Source organism: Telmatherina bonti (genome assembly GCF_933228915.1).
Source record: "Telmatherina bonti genome assembly, chromosome: 23".
Lineage (NCBI taxonomy): Eukaryota > Metazoa > Chordata > Actinopteri > Atheriniformes > Telmatherinidae > Telmatherina > Telmatherina bonti.
This window is the reverse complement of record NC_136632.1, coordinates 1,494,007-1,516,611: the sequence shown is the minus strand read 5'-3', so window position 1 is coordinate 1,516,611 and position 22,605 is coordinate 1,494,007. Positions and strand designations below refer to the sequence as shown.

Here is a 22,605-nt window from a genome sequence, read left to right as displayed (position 1 = left end):
ACTCTTCATCACACCGTAACCAGCAACCAGATTGCAAAGGGAACAGTTCCTCAGTGTTTGGGTAAGATCCTGACTGAGCCGAGCCGAGCCGAGCCAGGCCAGGCCTGGTCTGGTGCCAGGACAATCCACTGCATTTCCCTGTTTCTGGTTTTAAAACTGAGCTGGAAGATTTGGAACTGGTGTCTTCACAAGTTTACTTTGACAGACATTTTCTGAATGTTTAGATCCAGTTTGTCTCAGACTGGTGAAGCTCTGCCCATCTGAGAGACTCTGCCTCCCTGAAATGCTCCAGCCCTGTTAGTGACTTACTTTCCCTCTTCTGTTTATTCTGCCTTTTTATGACTTCTGGGGAGCAGTGACTAACATCTTGTTTTCTTTTCTTCCATATGGGAGTAGCATCAAGCAGGTGGAGGCCTGCAGGACAGAGGAGCGGGGACACTTCATCCGGATCCAGAGCCTGCAGACTCCCGGGGAACAGCTGAGGCCTGCGGCCTATGGATGGTGTGTGAAACAGAGGGAGGTTGGTCTTCTTTGCCTTGCTTTATAAAGCAATGTCTGATGTGACAACAGGGTACTGGATGTCACAAGGTCATTACTAGTCAAACTGGTCACATTACCGGCCTGTTCCCAGTTAAACCATTCACTTACCGGCCTGTTCCCAGTTAAACCATTCACTTACCGACCTGTTCCCAGTTAAACCAGTCATGTTACTGGCCTGTTTCCAGTTCAACCAGTCATGTTACTGGCCTGTTTCCAGTTCAACCAGTCATGTTACTGGCCTGTTCCCAGTTCAACCAGTCATGTTACTGGCCTGTTCCCAGTTCAACCAGTCATGTTACCGACCTGTTTCCAGTTCAACCAGTCATGTTACCGACCTGTTTCCAGTTCAACCAGTCATGTTACCGACCTGTTTCCAGTTCAACCAGTCATGTTACCGACCTGTTTCCAGTTCAACCAGTCATGTTACCGACCTGTTCCCAGTTAAACCAGTCATGTGACTGGCATGTTCCCAGTTAAACCAGTAGCTCCACCATGCTGCTGCGTCAGACGGTAATGTGTCACTTCATATGTCATGATGGTTTCCTGCTACTGGGATAAATGGGACCTGTCTGTGTTCCTGGTTCCGGCTGGTTTCTGAATAGAACCCGACCAGAAGAGCCACTAAAGCAGAGGATGACGTCCTCTCTGCTCACAACTCATAAAAAAAACACATGAGAAGAAATCCGATCTGAGGAGAAGTTAATCATACAGAGCTTCTATTCCTGGACTGGAAAAACAAGAATACTCAAAGACAACAAACAGGAATTCTGATCCATCAGTCTGTGTTTGCTTTGTCTGCCGAAGCTGCTGTTGTTGCCATGCCAATGCCAAGTAGCCCTAATGAGTCCTCTGGCAAGCTTCACTCCAGATCCACTCGGCAGGCAGGAATAACAAGCTGCTCGGATAGAGGACCAGATCGGGATAATTCAACCTCTTCCTTGCGGGAATACTTCCTGCCGCCTGTTCAAAATTACATACAATAAACAGAGTAAACCTCCACAACTACCAGGACTGTATGTATAATCCTGGTTTCTACAGAAACCTGAGACATGTCAGATTACTGCAGACGTGTTGGAATCAACATGTGTTACTGTGTCTGAGTAAAATCACCCGGAACACAGTAAAACATGGGAACTTTACTCCTAACGGACAATCCGGGAGACAGTGCTCAGTTTACCTAGTACAGAGTAAAGTAATCCCAGTAGAGAGTAGAGTAATCCCAGTACAGAGTAAAGTAATCCTAGTACAGAGTAAAGTAATCCCAGTACAGAGTAGAGTAATCCCAGTACAGAGTAAAGTAATCCTAGTACAGAGTAATCCCAGTACAGAGTAGAGTAATCCTAGTACAGAGTAGAGTAATCCCAGTACAGAGTAAAGTAATCCCAGTACAGAGTAGAGTAATCCCAGTACAGAGTAAAGTAATCCCAGTACAGAGTAAAGTAATCCCAGTACAGAGTAGAGTAATCCCAGTACAGAGTAAAGTAATCCCAGTAGAGAGTAGAGTAATCCCAGTACAGAGTAAAGTAATCCTAGTACAGAGTAAAGTAATCCCAGTACAGAGTAGAGTAATCCCAGTACAGAGTAGAGTAATCCCAGTACAGAGTAAAGTAATCCTAGTACAGAGTAATCCCAGTACAGAGTAGAGTAATCCTAGTACAGAGTAGAGTAATCCCAGTACAGAGTAAAGTAATCCCAGTACAGAGTAGAGTAATCCCAGTACAGAGTAGAGTAATCCCAGTACAGAGTAAAGTAATCCCAGTACAGAGTAGAGTAATCCCAGTACAGAGTAAAGTAATCCCAGTACAGAGTAAAGTAATCCCAGTACAGAGTAGAGTAATCCCAGTACAGAGTAAAGTAATCCCAGTACAGAGTAGAGTAATCCCAGTACAGAGTAGAGTAATCCCAGTACAGAGTAAAGTAATCCTAGTACAGAGTAGAGTAATCCCAGTACAGAGTAGAGTAATCCCAGTACAGAGTAAAGTAATCCTAGTACAGAGTAGAGTAATCCCAGTACAGAGTAAAGTAATCCTAGCACGGAGTAGACTAAGCCTAGGAACGAGTAAAGTAATCCTGGTAACAAGTAAAGTAATCCTAGGGGCACATAGAATAATCCGGTAACACGTAAAGTAGGGGGTGGGGGGGTGGGGGGGTGATGATGATCACATTAATCAATGGTCAAAAGTCAGAAGAATCCTGGAAAGGTGATCAGGTGATTTGCTCAGGTGGTCATTTTGTGATGTCATGCACTCCCTTTACGGTTTCAACTGTCTATGCTTGGTAGTCTCTTAAGTGATTTTCTCCCCGTCATGTTGCTATGCTCCATGTTAGCATTGCTGCTTTGCTACATGATAGCATTGCAGATACGCTACATGTTAGCATTGCTGCTTTGCTACATGATAGCATTGCAGATACGCTACATGTTAGCATTGCTGGTTTGCTACATGATAGCATTGCAGATACGCTACATGTTAGAATTGCTGCTTTGCTACATGATATCCTTGCAGCAAAGCAACATAATAGCATTGCAGCTAAGCTACATGATAGCATTGCAGCTACGCTACATGTTAGCATTGCTGCTTTGCTACATGTTAGCATTGCTGCTTTGCTACATGTTTGCATTGCAGCTAAGCTACATGATAGCATTGCTGCTATGCCACATTTTAGCAAAAGGTAAAACTGTACCATTCATCAGGTCCTGAGCAAATAGATGAGTGGGCAAAGACCTGACTGGACAAAAGCGATTACATGTTACCACCTTTTACCTGAGTTGTTAAATGAGGCCAAATTTACAGGTGTAGGGAAAAAATAAAAAAAAGGCTTTGTGATTTCCATTTTCACATTTACAACAGGTGGCATGAAAGATGGAGGGATATGTGAAGAGATAGAGAGAAGCAGCGTGAGAGGAGGGAAAATCAGACCGAGGAGTGATACAGAGATGAAGGGGGAGGGAGGACGGAGGAGTAGGAAGGGCTAACAGAGGCAGAGAGAGAGAGAGGCTGGAGGAGGCAGAGCAGCTCAGTTTTCATCCTCATTTCCACAAAACTACAGCACAGACTCAACACCTGCACCCGCCACACCGCCTGCACAGGCAGAGATGGAGGAAAACGCTCCGACAGACCAGGATGCCTGAGAAATTCTGGCTGCAGACACGACGGTTTCACAGCAGCCTCGGAGTCATGATGCTCCGGATGCAGGATAATTTGTGTAAACAGGAAGACGCGGAAAGAAACCTGGCAGTAGAGACGGATCACACCTGATCAGAGCTCCACATGTCCGACAGACCGAAAGGAAATCCAGTCAGAGCTCGGAGAAAGTTCTCCTTCCCAAAGAAAACTGCTGTTATCTGTTGCTGGTTATTTTAACTCATTAAGCTCATCAGTTTTTGAGCAGACGTGTTGGAAAACAATGGAGCACATTCAGGTAGGCAGAGTATTCATTTTCTGACCACCAAAAGATGCTCTGAAGCAGGATCCTTCACAGTTATAGATTTAAATACAGATGGGACAACTTGGGGAAACCTGGTTCCTGTAGGAACGTGATTTCAGACTTGTTCAAAGCATACAGAGATTTCTCCTGATTCTCTGAATCTGTAGATGATATCATAGGTATTACATTTTGCACAGTCTCAGCTTTTGTAACTGACACTAGAAGCTATAATAATAAGTTCAAGTAGAATCAGCTATCAGAATCAGGACAACGAGCACTGGGTCAGGACGACAAGCTCTGGGTCAGGACGACGGGCTCTGGGTCAGGACGACGGGCTCTGGGTCAGGACGACGAGCACTGGGTCAGGACGACGAGCTCTGGGTCAGGACGACGGGCTCTGGGTCAGGACGACGGGCTCTGGGTCAGGACGACGGGCTCTGGGTCAGGACGACGGTTCGGAACAACGGGCTCTAGGTTGATATGATGGATTCGAAACAACGGGCTCAGGGTCAGGACAGCGGGGTCAGAACAACGGATTCTGGGTTGGGACAATGGGGTCGGGACGATGGGCTCTGGGTTGGTACGATGGGGTCGGAACAACGGGCTCTGGGTCAGGACGACGGGGTCAGAACAACGGATTCTGGGTTGGGACAATGGGGTCGGAACAACGGGATCTGGGTCAGGACGATGGGGTCGGAACAACAGGCTCTGGGTTGGTACGATGGGGTCGGAACAACGGGCTCTGGGTTGGTACGATGGGGTCGGAACAACGGGCTCTAGGTTGGTACGATGGGGTCGGAACAACGGGCTCTAGGTTGGTACGATGGGGTCGGAACAACGAGCACTGGGTTGGTACGATGGGGTCGGAACAACGGGCTCTGGGTCAGGACGACGGGCTCTGGGTCAGGACGACGGGCTCTGGGTCAGGACGACGGTTCGGAACAACGGGCTCTAGGTTGATATGATGGGTTCGAAACAACGGGCTCAGGGTCAGGACAGCGGGGTCAGAACAACGGATTCTGGGTTGGGACAATGGGGTCGGGACGATGGGCTCTGGGTTGGTACAATGGGGTCGGAACAACGGGCTCTGGGTCAGGACGACGGGGTCGGAACAACAGGCTCTAGGTTGGTACGATGGGGTCGGAACAATGGGATCTGGGTCAAGACGATGGGGTTGGAACAACAGGCTCTAGGTTGGTACGATGGGGTCGGAACAACGAGCACTGGGTTGGTACGATGGGGTCGGAACAACGGGCTCTGGGTTGGTACGATGGGGTCGGAACAACGGGCTCTGGGTTGGTACGATGGGGTCGGAACAACGGGCTCTAGGTTGGTACGATGGGGTCGGAACAACGGGCTCTAGGTTGGTACGATGGGGTCGGAACAACGGGCTCTAGGTTGGTACGATGGGGTCGGAACAACGAGCACTGGGTTGGTACGATGGGGTCGGAACAACGGGCTCTGGGTCAGGACGACGGGCTCTGGGTCAGGACGACGGGCTCTGGGTCAGGACGACGGTTCGGAACAACGGGCTCTAGGTTGATATGATGGGTTCGAAACAACGGGCTCAGGGTCAGGACAGCGGGGTCAGAACAACGGATTCTGGGTTGGGACAATGGGGTCGGGACGATGGGCTCTGGGTTGGTACAATGGGGTCGGAACAACGGGCTCTGGGTCAGGACGACGGGGTCGGAACAACGGGCTCTAGGTTGGTACGATGGGGTCGGAACAATGGGATCTGGGTCAAGACGATGGGGTCGGAACAACAGGCTCTAGGTAGGTACGATGGGGTCGGAACAACGAGCACTGGGTTGGTACGATGGGGTCGGAACAACGGGCTCTGGGTTGGTACGATGGGGTCGGAACAACGGGCTCTGAGTCAGGACGATGGGGTCGGAACAACGGGCTCTGGGTTGGTACGATGGGGTCGGAACAACGGGCTCTGGGTTGGTACGATGGGGTCGGAACAACGGGCTCTGGGTTGGTACGATGGGGTCGGAACAATGGGCTCTGGGTTGGTACGATGGGGTCGGAACAACGGGCTCTGGGTTGGTACGATGGGGTCGGAACAACGGGCTCTGGGTTGGTACGATGGGGTCGGAACAACGGGCTCTGAGTCAGGACGACGGGGTCGGAACAACGGGCTCTGGGTTGGTACGATGGGGTCAGAACAACGGGCTCTGGGTTGGTACGATGGGGTCAGAACAACGGGCTCTGGGTTGGTACGATGGGGTCAGAACAACGGGCTCTGGGTTGGTACGATGGGGTCAGAACAACGGGCTCTGGGTTGGTACGATGGGGTCGGAACAACGGGCTCTGGGTTGGTACGATGGGGTCGGAACAACGGGCTCTGGGTTGGTACGATGGGGTCGGAACAACGGGCTCTGGGTTGGTACGATGGGGTCGGAACAACGGGCTCTGGGTTGGTACGATGGGGTCGGAACAACGGGCTCTGGGTTGGTACGATGGGGTCAGAACAACGGGCTCTGGGTTGGTACGATGGGGTCAGAACAACGGGCTCTGGGTTGGTACGATGGGGTCAGAACAACGGGCTCTGGGTTGGTACGATGGGGTCGGAACAACGGGCTCTGGGTTGGTACGATGGGGTCGGAACAACGGGCTCTGGGTTGGTACGATGGGGTCGGAACAACGGGCTCTGGGTTGGTACGATGGGGTCGGAACAATGGGATCTGGGTCAGGACAGCGGGGTCGGAACAATGGGCTCTGACTTGGTACGACAGCTTGGGACAATTTGGGAGCTGAATGGCGATTGTGTGATTGAACACGTCGACAAAAACCAGCAGATTCATCAATACTCCTTTCTTTCAGGTTTTGGATGTGTAGGACGAGTCGTTGATAAACATCCTGCAGTGACGGGTTCTGTGTCTGTGACGTATCTGATCTCTGATGGACCTCTTTCCCAGGATTACAGGATTGAGAGGTTGATTGGACTGGTCCAGACTGTTTTCTACACTCTGCCTTTAGTGTTCTCTGAATGAGGAAAGTATTGTCCTGACGGATCAGAACCGCATCGCGTTTGCATACCTGGACAGTCGGACTGGTGGAGATAGGAGGATTGTTCCGGCAGTGGCATCATTTTCAGGCGGGGATGACACCAGAGGCATCAACAGACAATGATGAGCCAGAGCTTTGTATGAAAGGAACCATTGATGTTAATGGTGATGCTGCAACCTTCTCTTCCCCCCACTGAGGGTGGGTGTGTCACTTCTGGGTTTTACAAACAGAAATTTTCCTACGTTTGAGCAGTATCTGAGCCAAAACGCTTCATGACCCGTTTAGGATCAACCCAGAAGACAGGGTGAAGACTGACCCTGTTCAGATTCGGCATGGTGGAATGATCCGACATGTTCCGGCTCGATCCTCCTGGTCTCTCTGGGAGTGGTGAGTCAAAGCCTCACACCACATTACAAACCACATTATGGACAATTGACCTCAACCTTAATAAAAGGTTCTATACCAGCAACAAGCTGGGATGAAGTATGTTGATAGAACCAGAGTAATGATTAACAAATCCTATCATTATATTTCATTCACAGTGGAAAATAAACAACATACTACATGTTGAAACTGAGACATTTTATCATTTGATGCAAAACAGGAGCTGAAGGTGAATCTCTTGCAGCAACACATTTAAAACTAAGCTCCATTGCGAGGTTTATTATTGTTGTTATGTATAAAAAGTAGCTCCACAGCAACATTTAGTATTGTTAGCAGCTGTTAGCGTGTGTAAAAAGATTGGATTGATTCTGATGGATGTTTTAACACGCTGATATGTAGTTATTATTTTCACCTCTAAAATCATCCTAGTTTGATTTTCAAGCTTCAAGTCAATAACAAGAGAAAAGTAGACATCTGATGTCAACTCTAATGCCACAATTTTGTATATATTGTTCCAATGATCAGTCAAAACCCTTCGCATTCAATCCAGGTCTCTTCCTGTCGTGAGGATAATGCACACCTCCACCGTCCTGATCTCCATCGCCACCATGAGCAACATGACGGTGCTCGACACAGACAACCCGTATGATAAAGAACCCCCCCCATCTACAGCCGTTTACCCTATCAGCTTCCAGGTATCCACTACACAATGAAATTCATTTGTCCCTGAAAACAGAACGCCATTTTCACCAGAATCTTTGTGTTGGTAGGTATCTCTGACAGGATTCCTGATTCTGGAGATGGTATTGGGCCTGAGTTCCAACCTCACTGTGCTGGTCCTCTACTGCATGAAGCAGAACCTCATAAGCTCCGTCTCCAACATCATCACCATGAACCTGCACGTGGTGGATGTGTTTGTGAGTGAAATCTCATTTCAGCTCAAACTTTTAGAAGCACAAGTTCCTCCACATTAAAAAGGATATCCACAATCCTTCCTCCTCCATCATCCACAGATGCTTCCTGCATCACATCTCATCACTGATAGGAACCTCAATAAATGTAATGAGGATCTGAAGTTGGAGTTCAGATTGTCACATATTACAAACATTAAAAATAAAAGATTCCAAATGCATCATTATCTACCTCAGCTGGTACTTTGAGGATGACAAATTGCTGAAAATTCATAGATTGAATATCAAACTTTCATTTTTCTTGGGTTAAGACAAGACCCAGAATAGGGTGGATTGCCCTCTCCAGTCAGGTCAGGTCCTGCCTCAAGTGGAGGAGTTTAAATATCTCGGGGTCTTGCTCACGACTGAGGGAATGATGGAGCGTGAGATCGACAGTCGGATCAGTGCGGCGTCTGCAGTATTCGTGTGTCATGTCGTGGTGAAGAAGGAGCTGAGCCAGAAGGCGAAGCTCTCCATTTACCAGTCGATCTACGTTCCTACCCTCACCTATGGTCATGAGCTGTGGGTCGTGACCGAAAGAAGGAGATCTGGATACAAGCAGAAGATCTGATCACTCATTCAGCTCAAAATTTTATTTTGATCTAGACAGATGGGTTATACCAAATCCTGAATTTCAGGTAGAAATGATCTGTACGTCCAGTGTGCTGTATGCTAATGTAACCTAATTCCATGCTTTCCATTACAACTAGTGGAAGACGTGATGGGACCAGTATGGGATACAAATATACTGAATGAGAACGTAAAACTGTTCAGAGAAGTAACTGAAGTCAGTAAGATAGCAATAAATAAAATCTCCTATTTTCTTCTTTTACTCATGCTTTTCTGCGCATGTCAGGATGATTTATTCTGTTTAAAGTGTGGTGCATGTACTCAGAAACAACACTAAGTAAACATTTCGGGTCGGATCAGAACTATAACCTGAAATGTTTCTACATGTAAACATTAGTGACGTACGATGGCAGCTGCTACTGTTCATGATTCAACATATTGATGCTGCATTTAGGACATTTATAAGAACCTCTTGGATGTTCTGCTGTCCAGAGATCTGGTTTCACACTAATAAAGTATATTAAAGTGCTGAAGACTTTATCCAGGTTTTATTTGGTCTACATAGAAAGAAAACATGATGTAGAACAATTTATGATCTTTGGTTGTGGACATCTGAGGTTCTCAGTCATCTCTGGTCTTGAATGAGTTTTGCATCGTCTCCCAGATGAATCTGACTAGACTTCCTATCTGCTTTCAGGTGTGTGTTTGCTGCATCCCGCTCACTGTCGTCGTGGTTCTGCTTCCACTGGAGACAGACACGGCCATGATCTGCTGCTTCCACGAGGCGTGCGTCTCCTTTGCGAGCGTAGCCACCGCTGCCAACGTCCTAGCCATCACCGTGGACCGGTATGACATCTCTGTACGGCCTGCAAACCGAGTGCTGACGATGGGCCGAGCCGTGGCTCTCCTGGGATCCATCTGGACTTTATCTTTCTTCAGTTTCCTGATTCCATTCATGGAAGTGGGATTCTTTGTGGGCTCTGGTTCTGGTCTGGTGAACCACACAGCTGTGGTGACAGTGGCTCATACCAATGAATACTACACAGAGCTGGGTTTGTACTATCACCTGCTGGCACAGATCCCCATCTTCTTCTTCACGGTCATGGTGATGCTGGTGACGTACTACAAGATCCTCCAGGCTCTAAACATCCGGATTGGAGCACGCTTTCAACACAACTTACCGAAAAAAAAACAGAAGAGCAAAAATGCCATATCTCTAAACACCGCCACGCAAGCGGAGTCAACGGACGCCTCCCAGAGCAGCTCAGGGGTCAGGCTGGGAGGGAACGCCCCTTTAGGGATGCGAGCGTCCGTATCGGTTATTATCGCTCTGAGACGTGCTGTCAAACGCCACCGGGAGAGACGTGAGAGACAGAAACGAGTCTTCCGTATGTCTCTCCTGATCATCTCCACCTTCCTCCTCTGCTGGACTCCAATAACTGTACTCAACACCATCATCCTCAGCACCGGACCCAGTGACCTGACGGTCCGCCTCCGCCTGGGCTTCCTGGTGATGGCGTACGGTACCACCATCTTCCACCCGCTCCTCTACGCCTTCACCAGGCAGAAGTTCCAGAAAGTGCTGAAAAGCAAGATGAAGAAGAGGGTGGTGTCTGTGGTTGAAGCCGAGCCTACGCCCAACAACGTGGTGATTCACAACTCCTGGATTGACCCCAGGCGAAACAAGAAGGTAACGTTCGAGGACACGGAGGCCAGACAGAAATGTCTTCGCTCACCAGACGCAGACTGATGAGGAGGAGGAGTTTGACCAAAGAAAAACAAAGGGGAGCACACTTACTAAAACACTGGTTTCAGGAAGAGGAGTTAGAAATGAAACTTCTAGCAGCTGAAAGACGGACCAGTTAGACTGCTGCGCCTGATTTCTTATCAATGAGGGAATTTCCTGTTATTTATTTTGCATGTGGCGTCCGGGACCACGCCGTACGTCCACAGCTGTTCCTGTCAAACTGTAAGATCAGAAAACTTTGATACTGTTTGTCACATTTACAATAAAACCACCACAGACCTAGAGAGTCTGTCTGAACACAGACCAGAACTGGGTCAGAACCTTCTTCTTTCTGCTTTTTGTTGTTAAATAACCTAATTCATGACATTCAATCAGTTAACGTACAAATTTATTTCTTCACACTTCCCTCAAATGTAAAAAAAAAACCACCCCAAACAAATCTCTGGACCATCAGCAGGTGAGTGACTTAACACGTCAGCAAACCTCTTAGGTCCTTCACGACCTCTTGATGCCTGTTGCCATGGATACATTCACAAGTTGCCTCTGTTCCTCACAGGGTATCGAACCACCCACCCTCTGACTGGTGGGCCACCACTCATCCAAATGAACCACATTCACTGTTAGCCAAACCGGACATACAGACTCATTCTTCTTATCAAACTCAATTTATACTTTAAGAAAGAGAAACCTTAGTGCACCACGTTTACCACCTGAGCATCGTGACCAACATAACTTATGTTGTTATTCTCTCAGAATGAAGCAAGCAAGCTTTAAACCTGCAGCAGCGGCTACGTTTGATAGGAGCTACAGCACCGTTTGAGATCAGCAAGGCCTTAAAAGCACCACAGAAGAAGAAGTAGCTACCTGTGGTGCATCATGCCTTCACCTGGATCCACATACAGGTGAAAACATCTTTATGCCAGAAAGAAGTTTGGCTCCTGACGGCCACCGTACGTTCACTACGTCTTTGTCACGAGATGAGAGTAATTCTCCCACAATGAAAACAAAAAGGCTGGACGGACACGGAGCGGCATCGCTCCTCCTCCAGTCACTTCCTATGGAACCAGTGCCATGAAGCCGTTCTCCAGCCAAGCAACGGCAACATGTGTGCACGTGAAAGTTCACATTTGTTGATAGAGACGTGCACTAGGGGTGACCCAGAAAGGCCTGGATGACTGCGGGATACAAGAAAGTTGTAAAATGTTCAATTTGTGTATCTGTGGGGTGTCACTACAACCAACCAGCGAGGGTAGCTGCGCTTCCGTCACACTTTCCTCAAAACAAAAGGAATGTTTGTGAGTTTGGACAAACAACAGTTGCAATCTGCGGGTGTTTCCACTGAACAGTGTTTAGCGCATTAGCTCGTAAAATCTCCTGACTCTCGCGAGATCTTATGAAAATGGCGGGACCCTGTCCCAGAGCCGGGACCCTGTCCCAGAGCCGGGACAGCCGGGACCCTGTCCCAGAGCCGGAACCCTGTCCCAGAGCCGGGACCCTGTCCCAGAGCCGGGACCCTGTTCGTTCTCATGGAAGCAACGTTTTGGGAGGCAGAAAAAAGAACTTTAAAACCAGGTTGCAGAGTGAAGAATTGGGGGTCATCAAAATCTGCTGCATGAGAAGATTTGAAACATTTCTGCACCGTGAGCATCGAGTCGGTTCTGATCCTGTGTGGTTCAGAGGGGTCATGGTTTCATACAGCTGCACTGACCTAAAGGACCCCACAGAGACCAGCAGCTGAAGCAGCCAGGAGGGTTCTGCAGATCACAATGATCTGTACACAATCAGCTGTGTGTGTGTGTGTGTGTGTGTGTGTGTGTGTGTGTGTGTGTGTGTGTTGGTCTTGAAAACCTGCTCTGTTTCATTAATACCTTGTGATAAGTCAGAGCAGAGCTGCAGATGAAGCACTGATGGGAGCCATCAGCATCACGTCCCTCTTCCTGACAGCACAAGGTCACGCTGTGACTTCTACATCAACCAGACCACTGCTGGCCTGCGTCAGACCAGGCCAGGCCAGGCCAGGCCAGGCCAGACCAGGCCAGGCTGGGTCAGACCAGGTCAGGCCGGGCAAGGCCAGGTCAGGCCAGGCCAAACCGGGTCAGACCAGGCCAGACCAGGCCAGGCCGGGAACCTGCACAGAAGAGGAAAAACATCCTCATGTTGTTTGGATTAATTCTGGACAACCTGCAGTGGGAGCATGTGCCAGATCTTGGTCCAGCTCACATGAGATGCTGCTGGTCTGCAGCCAGCACAGAGCAGAGTGAGTGGTGGCGAAGGGAAAGGCGATAAACACGACACCTCCTCCAGATATGCTCTTATGGGAGGTGAAGGACACACTGAAGCTGTCGCAGCAGACAGGTGACCAGAGAACCAGTCTGCCTTTACTTTAATAAGATGTGTGTGAACACATTGACCAGCTGGATTTTTCTCAGCAGGACTTTTTCTTTCATTACATCCTTTTAAAAGAAGCGCAGTGATCCTACCGCAAACCTAAACAGGTTTATACAGACTGTTTCATGGCCCTGCCTGGTCAAAAGCATTCCAGCAGGAACCACCAGAATTTAGGAGCTCTTACACGCAGTGGTTGCAAACGTATTCATACCCCTTGAACTTTTCCACATTTTGACACAATAAACAAACAATTATATTTCATTGGAATTTCATGTGAAAAAGCATCACAAAGTATCACACAGTTGTGAAGTACAATGAAAATTATTCAAAAAATAAAAAGCAGAAAAGTATTCAGCGCCCTGAGTCAGTACTTTTTGCTGAACGTTTGCTGAAATTCCAGCTACAAGTCTTTTTGCGTATGTCTTTACCAGCACATCTTCAGACGGAAATATTCTTCTTCACAAAACAACTCAAGCTCAGTTTGTAAACGGCAGTTTTCAGATCTTGCCTATCAATGGGTTTTAGGTCTGGAATCTGGGCCGCTCTAACACATGAACATGTTTTGTTTTAAACTGTTCCGTCGTAATCCCGCTTTACGTTTTAATCCATTCCGTCGTAGTCCTGCTTTACGTTTAAAACCGTTCCGTCGTAGTCCCGCTTTACGTTTTAATCCGTTCCGTCGTAGTCCTGCTTTACGTTTTAATCCGTTCCGTCGTAGTCCCGCTTTACGTTTTAATCCATTCCGTCGTAGTCCTGCTTTACGTTTAAAACCGTTCCGTCGTAGTCCCGCTTTACGTTTTAATCCGTTCCGTCGTAGTCCTGCTTTACGTTTTAATCCGTTCCGTCGTAGTCCCGCTTTACGTTTTAAACCGTTCCGTCGTCGTCCCGCTTTACGTTTTAAACCGTTCCGTCGTAGTCCCGCTTTACGTTTTAATCCGTTCCGTCTTAGTCCCTATTTATGTTTTAATCCGTTCCGTCATCGTCCCGCTTTACGTTTTAATCCGTTCCGTCGTTGTCCCGCTTTACGTTTAATCCGTTCCATCGTAGTCCCGCGTTACGTTTTAGTCCGTTCCGTCGTCGTCCCGCTTTACGTTTTAGTCCGTTCCGTCGTAGTCCCGCTTTATGTTTTAATCCGTTCCATCGTAGCCCCGCTTTATGTTTTAAACCGTTCCGTCATAGTCCCGTTTTACGTTTTAAAATGTTCCCTCATAGTCCCGATTTACGTTTTAAACCGTTCCGTCGTAGTTCCGCTTTACCTTTTAATCCGTTCCGTCGTCGTCCCGCTTTATGTTTTAATCCGTTCCGTCGTCGTCCCGCTTTACGTTTTAATCCGTTCCGTCATCGTCCCGCTTTACGTTTAAACCGTTCCGTCGTAGTCCCGCTTTACCTTTTAATCCGTTCCGTCATCGTCCCGCTTTATGTTGTAATCCGTTCCATCGTAGCCCCGCTTTATGTTTTAAACCGTACCGTCATAGTCCCGTTTTAAAGTTTTAAAATGTTCCCTCATAGCCCCGCTTTACGTTTTAAACCGTTCCGTCGTAGCCCCGCTTTACGTTTTAATCCGTTTCGTCGTAGTCCCGCTTTACGTTTTAAACCGTTCCGTCGTTGTCCCGCTTTACGTTTAATCCGTTCCATCGTAGTCCCGCGTTACGTTTTAGTCCGTTCCGTCGTCGTCCCGCTTTACGTTTTAGTCCGTTCCGTCGTAGTCCCGCTTTATGTTTTAATCCGTTCCATCGTAGCCCCGCTTTATGTTTTAAACCGTTCCGTCATAGTCCCGTTTTACGTTTTAAAATGTTCCCTCATAGTCCCGATTTACGTTTTAAACCGTTCCGTCGTAGTTCCGCTTTACCTTTTAATCCGTTCCGTCGTCGTCCCGCTTTATGTTTTAATCCGTTCCGTCGTCGTCCCGCTTTACGTTTTAATCCGTTCCGTCATCGTCCCGCTTTACGTTTAAACCGTTCCGTCGTAGTCCCGCTTTACCTTTTAATCCGTTCCGTCATCGTCCCGCTTTATGTTGTAATCCGTTCCATCGTAGCCCCGCTTTATGTTTTAAACCGTACCGTCATAGTCCCGTTTTAAAGTTTTAAAATGTTCCCTCATAGCCCCGCTTTACGTTTTAAACCGTTCCGTCGTAGCCCCGCTTTACGTTTTAATCCGTTTCGTCGTAGTCCCGCTTTACGTTTTAAACCGTTCCGTCGTTGTCCCGCTTTACGTTTAATCCGTTCCATCGTAGTCCCGCGTTACGTTTTAGTCCGTTCCGTCGTCGTCCCGCTTTACGTTTTAGTCCGTTCCGTCGTAGTCCCGCTTTATGTTTTAATCCGTTCCATCGTAGCCCCGCTTTATGTTTTAAACCGTTCCGTCATAGTCCCGTTTTACGTTTTAAAATGTTCCCTCATAGTCCCGATTTACGTTTTAAACCGTTCCGTCGTAGTTCCGCTTTACCTTTTAATCCGTTCCGTCGTCGTCCCGCTTTATGTTTTAATCCGTTCCGTCGTCGTCCCGCTTTACGTTTTAATCCGTTCCGTCATCGTCCCGCTTTACGTTTAAACCGTTCCGTCGTAGTCCCGCTTTACCTTTTAATCCGTTCCGTCATCGTCCCGCTTTATGTTGTAATCCGTTCCATCGTAGCCCCGCTTTATGTTTTAAACCGTACCGTCATAGTCCCGTTTTAAAGTTTTAAAATGTTCCCTCATAGCCCCGCTTTACGTTTTAAACCGTTCCGTCGTAGCCCCGCTTTACGTTTTAATCCATTTCGTCGTAGTCCCGCTTTACGTTTTAAACCGTTCCGTCGTAGCCCCGCTTTACGTTTCAAAATATTACGTAGTAGTCCCGTTTTACGTTTTAAAATGTTCCCTCATAGCCCTGCTTTACGTTTTAAGTCGTTCCGTCGTAGTCCCGCATTACGTTTTGAACCGTTGCGTCATAGTCCCGCTTTACGTTTTAATCCGTTCCGTCGTAGTCCCGCGTTACGTTTTAGTCCGTTCCGTCGTCGTCCCGCTTTACGTTTTAAACCGTTCCGTCGTAGTCCCGCGTTACGTTTTAGTCCGTTCCGTCGTCGTCCCGCTTTACGTTTTAAACCGTTCCGTCGTCGTCCCGCTTTACGTTTTAAACCGTTCCGTCTTAGTCCCGATTTACGTTTTAATCCGTTCCGTCGTCGTCCCGCTTTACGTTTTAATCCGTTCCGTCGTTGTCCCGCTTTACGTTTAATCCGTTCCGTCGTAGTCCCGCGTTACGTTTTAGTCCGTTCCGTCGTAGTCCCGCGTTACGTTTTAAACCGTTCCGTCGTCGTCCCGCTTTACGTTTTAAACCGTTCCGTCGTAGTCCTGCGTTACGTTTTAGTCCGTTCCGTCGTCGTCCCGCTTTACGTTTTAAACCGTTCGGTCGTAGTCCCGCTTTACGTTTTAATCCGTTCCGTCGTAGTCCCGCTTTATGTTTTAATCCGTTCCATCGTAGCCCCGCTTTATGTTTTAAACCGTTCCGTCATAATCCCGTTTTACGTTTTAAAATGTTCCCTCATAGTCCCGATTTACGTTATAAACCGTTCCGTCGTAGTTCCGCTTTACCTTTTAATCCGTTCCGTCGTCGTCCCGCTTTACGTTTTAATCCGTTCCGTCGTCGTCCCGCTTTACGTTTTAATCCGTTCCGTCGTCGTCCCGCTTTACGTTTAAACCGTTCCGTCGTAGTCCCGCTTTACCTTTTAATCCGTTCCGTCATCGTCCCGCTTTACGTTTTAATCTGTTCCGTCGTAGTCCCGCGTTACGTTTTAGTCCGTTCCGTCGTTGTCCCGCTTGACGTTTTAAACCGTTCCGTCGTAGTCCCGCCTTACGTTTTAAACCGTTCCATCATAGTCCCGCTTTATGTTGTAATCCGTTCCATCGTAGCCCCGCTTTATGTTTTAAACCGTTCCGTCATAGTCCCGTTTTACGTTTTAAAATGTTCCCTCATAGCCCCGCTTTACGTTTTAAACAGTTGCGTCGTAGCCCCGCTTTACGTTTTAATCCGTTTCGTCGTAGTCCCGCTTTACGTTTTAAACCGTTCGGTCGTAGTCCCGCGTTATGTTTTAAACCGTTCCATTGTAGTCCCGCTTTACGTTTTAATCCGTTCCACCGTAGCCCCGCTTTATGTTTTAAACCGTTCAATCGTAGTCCCGCGTTACGTTTTAATCCGTTCCGTCGTAGTCCCGCTTTACGCTTTAAACCGTTCCGTCGTAGCCCCGCTTTACGTTTCAAACTATTACGTAGTAGTCACGTTTTACGTTTTAAAATGTTCCCTCATAGCCCCGCTTTACGTTTTAAGTCGTTCCGTCGTAGTCCCGCAGTACGTTTTAAACCGTTGCGTCGTAGTCCCGCTTTACGTTTTAAACCGTTGCGTCGTAGTCCCGCTTTACGTTTTAAACCGTTCCGTCGTAGCCCAGCTTTACGTTTTAAACCGTTCCGTCGTAGCCCAGCTTTACGTTTTAATCCGTTCCGTTGTAGCCCCGCTTTACGTGTTATTCCGTTCCGTCGTAGTTCCGCTTTACGTTTTAAACCGTTCCGTCGTAGTCCCGCTTTACGTTTCAAACCGTTACGTCGTAGTCCCGTTTTACGTTTTAAACCGTTCCATCCTAGTCCCGTTTTACGTTTTAAAATGTTCCCTCATAGCCCCGCTTTACGTTTTAAACCGTTCCATCGTAGCCCCGCTTTATGTTTTAAACCGTTCCGTCATAGTCCCGTTTTACGTTTTAAAATGTTCCCTCATAGCCCCGCTTTACGTTTTAAGTCGTTCCGTCGTAGTCCCGCGTTACGTTTTAAACCGTTGCTTCGTAGTCCCGCTTTACGTTTTAATCCGTTCCGTCATAGTCCCGATTTACGTTTTAAACCGTTCCGTCGTAGTTCTGCTTTACCTTTTAATCCGTTCCGTCGTCGTCCCGCTTTACCTTTTAATCCGTTCCGTCATCGTCCCGCTTTACGTTTAATCCGTTCCGTCGTAGTCCCGCGTTACGTTTTAGTCCGTTCCGTCGTCGTCCCGCTTTACGTTTTAAACCGTTCCGTCATAGTCCCGCTTTATGTTTTAATCCGTTCCATCGTAGCCCCGCTTTATGTTTTAAACCGTTCCGTCATAGTCCCGTTTTACGTTTTAAAATGTTCCCTCATAGCCCCGCTTTACGTTTTAAACCGTTCCGTCGTAGCCCCGCTTTACGTTTTAAACCGTTCCGTCGTAGTCCCGCTTTACGTCTTAATCCGTTCCGTCATAGTCCCGATTTACGTTTTAAACCGTTCCGTCGTAGTTCTGCTTTACCTTTTAATCCGTTCCGTCGTCGTCCCGCTTTACCTTTTAATCCGTTCCGTCATCGTCCCGCTTTACGTTTAATCCGTTCCGTCGTAGTCCCGCGTTACGTTTTAAACCGTTCCATCCTAGTCCCGTTTTACGTTTTAAAATGTTCCCTCATAGCCCCGCTTTACGTTTTAAACCGTTCCATCGTAGCCCCGCTTTATGTTTTAAACCGTTCCGTCATAGTCCCGTTTTACGTTTTAAAATGTTCCCTCATAGCCCCGCTTTACGTTTTAAGTCGTTCCGTCGTAGTCCCGCGTTACGTTTTAAACCGTTGCTTCGTAGTCCCGCTTTACGTTTTAATCCGTTCCGTCATAGTCCCGATTTACGTTTTAAACCGTTCCGTCGTAGTTCTGCTTTACCTTTTAATCCGTTCCGTCGTCGTCCCGCTTTACCTTTTAATCCGTTCCGTCATCGTCCCGCTTTACGTTTAATCCGTTCCGTCGTAGTCCCGCGTTACGTTTTAGTCCGTTCCGTCGTCGTCCCGCTTTACGTTTTAAACCGTTCCGTCATAGTCCCGCTTTATGTTTTAATCCGTTCCATCGTAGCCCCGCTTTATGTTTTAAACCGTTCCGTCATAGTCCCGTTTTACGTTTTAAAATGTTCCCTCATAGCCCCGCTTTACGTTTTAAACCGTTCCGTCGTAGCCCCGCTTTACGTTTTAAACCGTTCCGTCGTAGTCCCGCTTTACGTCTTAATCCGTTCCGTCATAGTCCCGATTTACGTTTTAAACCGTTCCGTCGTAGTTCTGCTTTACCTTTTAATCCGTTCCGTCGTCGTCCCGCTTTACCTTTTAATCCGTTCCGTCATCGTCCCGCTTTACGTTTAATCCGTTCCGTCGTAGTCCCGCGTTACGTTTTAGTCCGTTCCATCGTAGCCCCGCTTTATGTTTTAAACCGTTCCGTCATAGTCCCGTTTTACGTTTTAAAATGTTCCCTCATAGCCCCGCTTTACGTTTTAAACCGTTCCGTCGTAGCCCCGCTTTACGTTTTAATCCGTTCCGTCGTAGTCCCGCTTTGTTTTAAACCGTTCCGTCATAGTCCCGTTTTACGTTTTAAAATGTTCCCTCATAGCCCCGCTTTACGTTTTAAGTCGTTCCGTCGTAGTCCCGCGTTACGTTTTAAACCGTTGCGTCGTAGTCCCGCTTTACGTTTTAATCCGTTCCGTCATAGTCCCGATTTATGTTTTAAACCGTTCCGTCGTAGTCCCGCTTTATGTTTTAAAATGTTCCCTCATAGCCCCGCTTTACGTTTTAAACAGTTCCATCGTAGTCCCGCGTTACGTTTTAATCCGTTCCACCGTAGCCCCGCTTTACGTTTTAAACCGTTCCGTCGTAGTCCCGTGTTACGTTTTAATCCGTTCCGTCGTAGTCCTGCTTTACGTTTTAAACCGTTCCGTCATAGTCCCGCTTTATGTGTTAATCCGTTCCATCGTAGCCCCGCTTTATGTTTTAAACCGTTCCGTCATAGTCCCGTTTTACGTTTTAAAATGTTCCCTCATAGCCCCGCTTTACGTTTTAAACCGTTCCGTCGTAGCCCCGCTTTACGTTTTAATCCGTTCGGTCGTAGTCCCGCTTTACATTTTAATCCGTTCCATCGTAGTCCCGCTTTACGTTGTAAACCGTTCCATCGTAGTCCCGCTTTACGTTGTAAACCGTTCCGTCGTAGTCCCGCTTTACGTGTTATTCCGTTCCGTCGTAGTTCCGCTTTACGTTTTAAACCGTTCCGTCGTAGTTCCGCTTTACGTTTTAAACCGTTCCGTCGTAGTCCCGCTTTACGTTTTAAACCGTTCCATCCTGGTCCCGTTTTACGTTTTAAAATGTTCCCTCATAGCCCCGCTTTACGTTTTAAACCGTTCCATCGTAGTCCCGCGTTACGTTTTAAACCGTTGCTTCGTAGTCCCGCTTTACGTTTTAATCCGTTCCGTCATAGTCCCGATTTACGTTTTAAACCGTTCCGTCGTCGTCCCGCTTTACCTTTTAATCCGTTCCGTCATCGTCCCGCTTTACGTTTAATCCGTTCCGTCGTAGTCCCGCGTTACGTTTTAGTCCGTTCCATCGTAGCCCCGCTTTATGTTTTAAACCGTTCCGTCATAGTCCCGTTTTACGTTTTAAAATGTTCCCTCATAGCCCCGATTTACGTTTTAAACCGTTCCGTCGTAGCCCCGCTTTACGTTTTAAACCGTTCCGTCGTAGTCCTGCTTTATGTTTTAAACCGTTCGGTCGTAGTCCCGCTTTATGTTTTAAACCGTTCCATCGTAGTCCCGCGTTACGATTTAATCCGTTCCACCGTAGCCCCGCTTTACGTTTTAAACCGTTCCGTCGTAGTCCCGTGTTACGTTTTAATCCGTTCCGTCGTAGTCCCGCTTTATGTTTTAAACCGTTCCGTCATAGTCCCGTTTTACGTTTTAAAATGTTCCCTCATAGCCCCGCTTTACGTTTTAAGTCGTTCCGTCGTAGTCCCGCGTTACGTTTTAAACCGTTGCGTCGTAGTCCCGCTTTACGTTTTAATCCGTTCCGTCATAGTCCCGATTTACGTTTTAAACCGTTCCGTCGTAGTTCTGCTTTACCTTTTAATCCGTTCCGTCGTAGTCCCGCTTTACCTTTTAATCCGTTCCGTCATCGTCCCGCTTTACGTTTAATCCGTTCCGTCGTAGTCCCGCGTTACGTTTTAGTCCGTTCCGTCGTCGTCCCGCTTTACGTTTTAAACCGTTCCGTCGTAGTCCCGCATTACGTTTTAAAATGTTCCCTCATAGCCCCGCTTTACGTTTTAAACCGTTCCGTCGTAGCCCCGCTTTACGTTTTAATCCGTTCGGTCGTAGTCCCGCTTTACGTTTTAAACCGTTCGGTCGTAGTCCCGCTTTACGTTTTAAACCGTTCGGTCGTAGTCCCGCTTTATGTTTTAAACCGTTCCATCGTAGTCCCGCTTTACGTTTTAAACCGTTCGGTCATAGTCCCGCTTTATGTTTTAAACCGTTCAATCGCAGTCCCGCTTTACGTTTTAATCCGTTCCGTCGTAGTCCCGTGTTACGTTTTAATCCGTTCCGTCGTAGTCCCGCTTTACGCTTTAAACCATTCCGTCGTAGCCCCGCTTTACGTTTCAAACCGTTACGTCGTAGTCCCGTTTTACGTTTTAAACCGTTCCATCCTAGTCCCGTTTTACGTTTTAAAATGTTCCCTCATAGCCCCGCTTTACGTTTGAAACCGTTCCGACGTAGTCCCTCTTTAGGTTTTAATCCGTTCCGTCGTAGCCCCGCTTTACGTTTTAATCCGTTCCGTCGTAGCTCCGCGTTATGTTTAAAACCGTTCCGTCGTAATCCCGCTTTACGTTTTAAACCGCTCCGTTGTAGTCCCGCTTTACATTTTAAACCGTTCCGTCGTAGTCCCGCATTACGTTTTAAAATGTTCCCTCATAGCCCCGCTTTACGTTTTAAACCGTTCCGTCGTAGCCCCGCTTTACGTTTTAATCCGTTCGGTCGTAACCCCGCTTTACGTTTTAAACCGTTCGGTCGTAGTCCCGCGTTACGTTTTAAACCGTTGCTTCGTAGTCCCGCTTTACGTTTTAATCCGTTCCGTCATAGTCCCGATTTACGTTTTAAACCGTTCCGTCGTCGTCCCGCTTTACCTTTTAATCCGTTCCGTCATCGTCCCGCTTTACGTTTAATCCGTTCCGTCGTAGTCCCGCGTTACGTTTTAGTCCGTTCCGTCGTCGTCCCGCTTTACGTTTTAAACCGTTCCGTCATAGTCCCGCTTTATGTTTTAATCCGTTCCATCGTAGCCCCGCTTTATGTTTTAAACCGTTCGGTCGTAGTCCCGCTTTATGTTTTAAACCGTTCCATCGTAGTCCCGCGTTACGTTTTAGTCCGTTCCGTCGTCGTCCCGCTTTACGTTTTAAACCGTTCCGTCATAGTCCCGTTTTACGTTTTAAAATGTTCCCTCATAGCCCCGCTTTACATTTTAAACCGTTCCATCGTAGCCCCGCTTTATGTTTTAAACCGTTCCGTCATAATCCCGTTTTACGTTTTAAAATGTTCCCTCATAGTCCCGATTTACGTTTTAAACCGTTCCGTCGTAGTTCCGCTTTACCTTTTAATCCGTTCCGTCGTCGTCCCGCTTTACGTTTTAATCCGTTCCGTCGTCGTCCCGCTTTACGTTTTAATCCGTTCCGTCGTCGTCCCGCTTTACGTTTAAACCGTTCCGTCGTAGTCCCGCTTTACCTTTTAATCCGTTCCGTCATCGTCCCGCTTTACGTTTTAATCTGTTCCGTCGTAGTCCCG

At 47.7% G+C, this 22,605-nt stretch overlaps 2 protein-coding genes across 2 annotated transcripts in view; one reads left to right on the top strand and one right to left on the bottom strand.

Annotated features, from left to right (window-relative positions):
• The window catches only part of cog5 (component of oligomeric golgi complex 5), a 302,838-nt gene that overhangs the window by 51,966 nt on the left and 228,267 nt on the right, over window positions 1-22,605 (bottom strand). The window lies entirely within an intron of this gene.
• Window positions 7,938-10,635, top strand: LOC306773110 (G-protein coupled receptor 22-like; the record flags this gene model as incomplete). The annotated part of the gene is made up of 3 exons (XM_079262839.1): window positions 7,938-8,060; window positions 8,136-8,282; window positions 9,583-10,635. The coding sequence occupies 3 exons, from the start codon at window positions 7,938-7,940 to the stop codon at window positions 10,633-10,635; spliced, it is 1,323 nt and encodes a 440-aa protein (XP_079118965.1).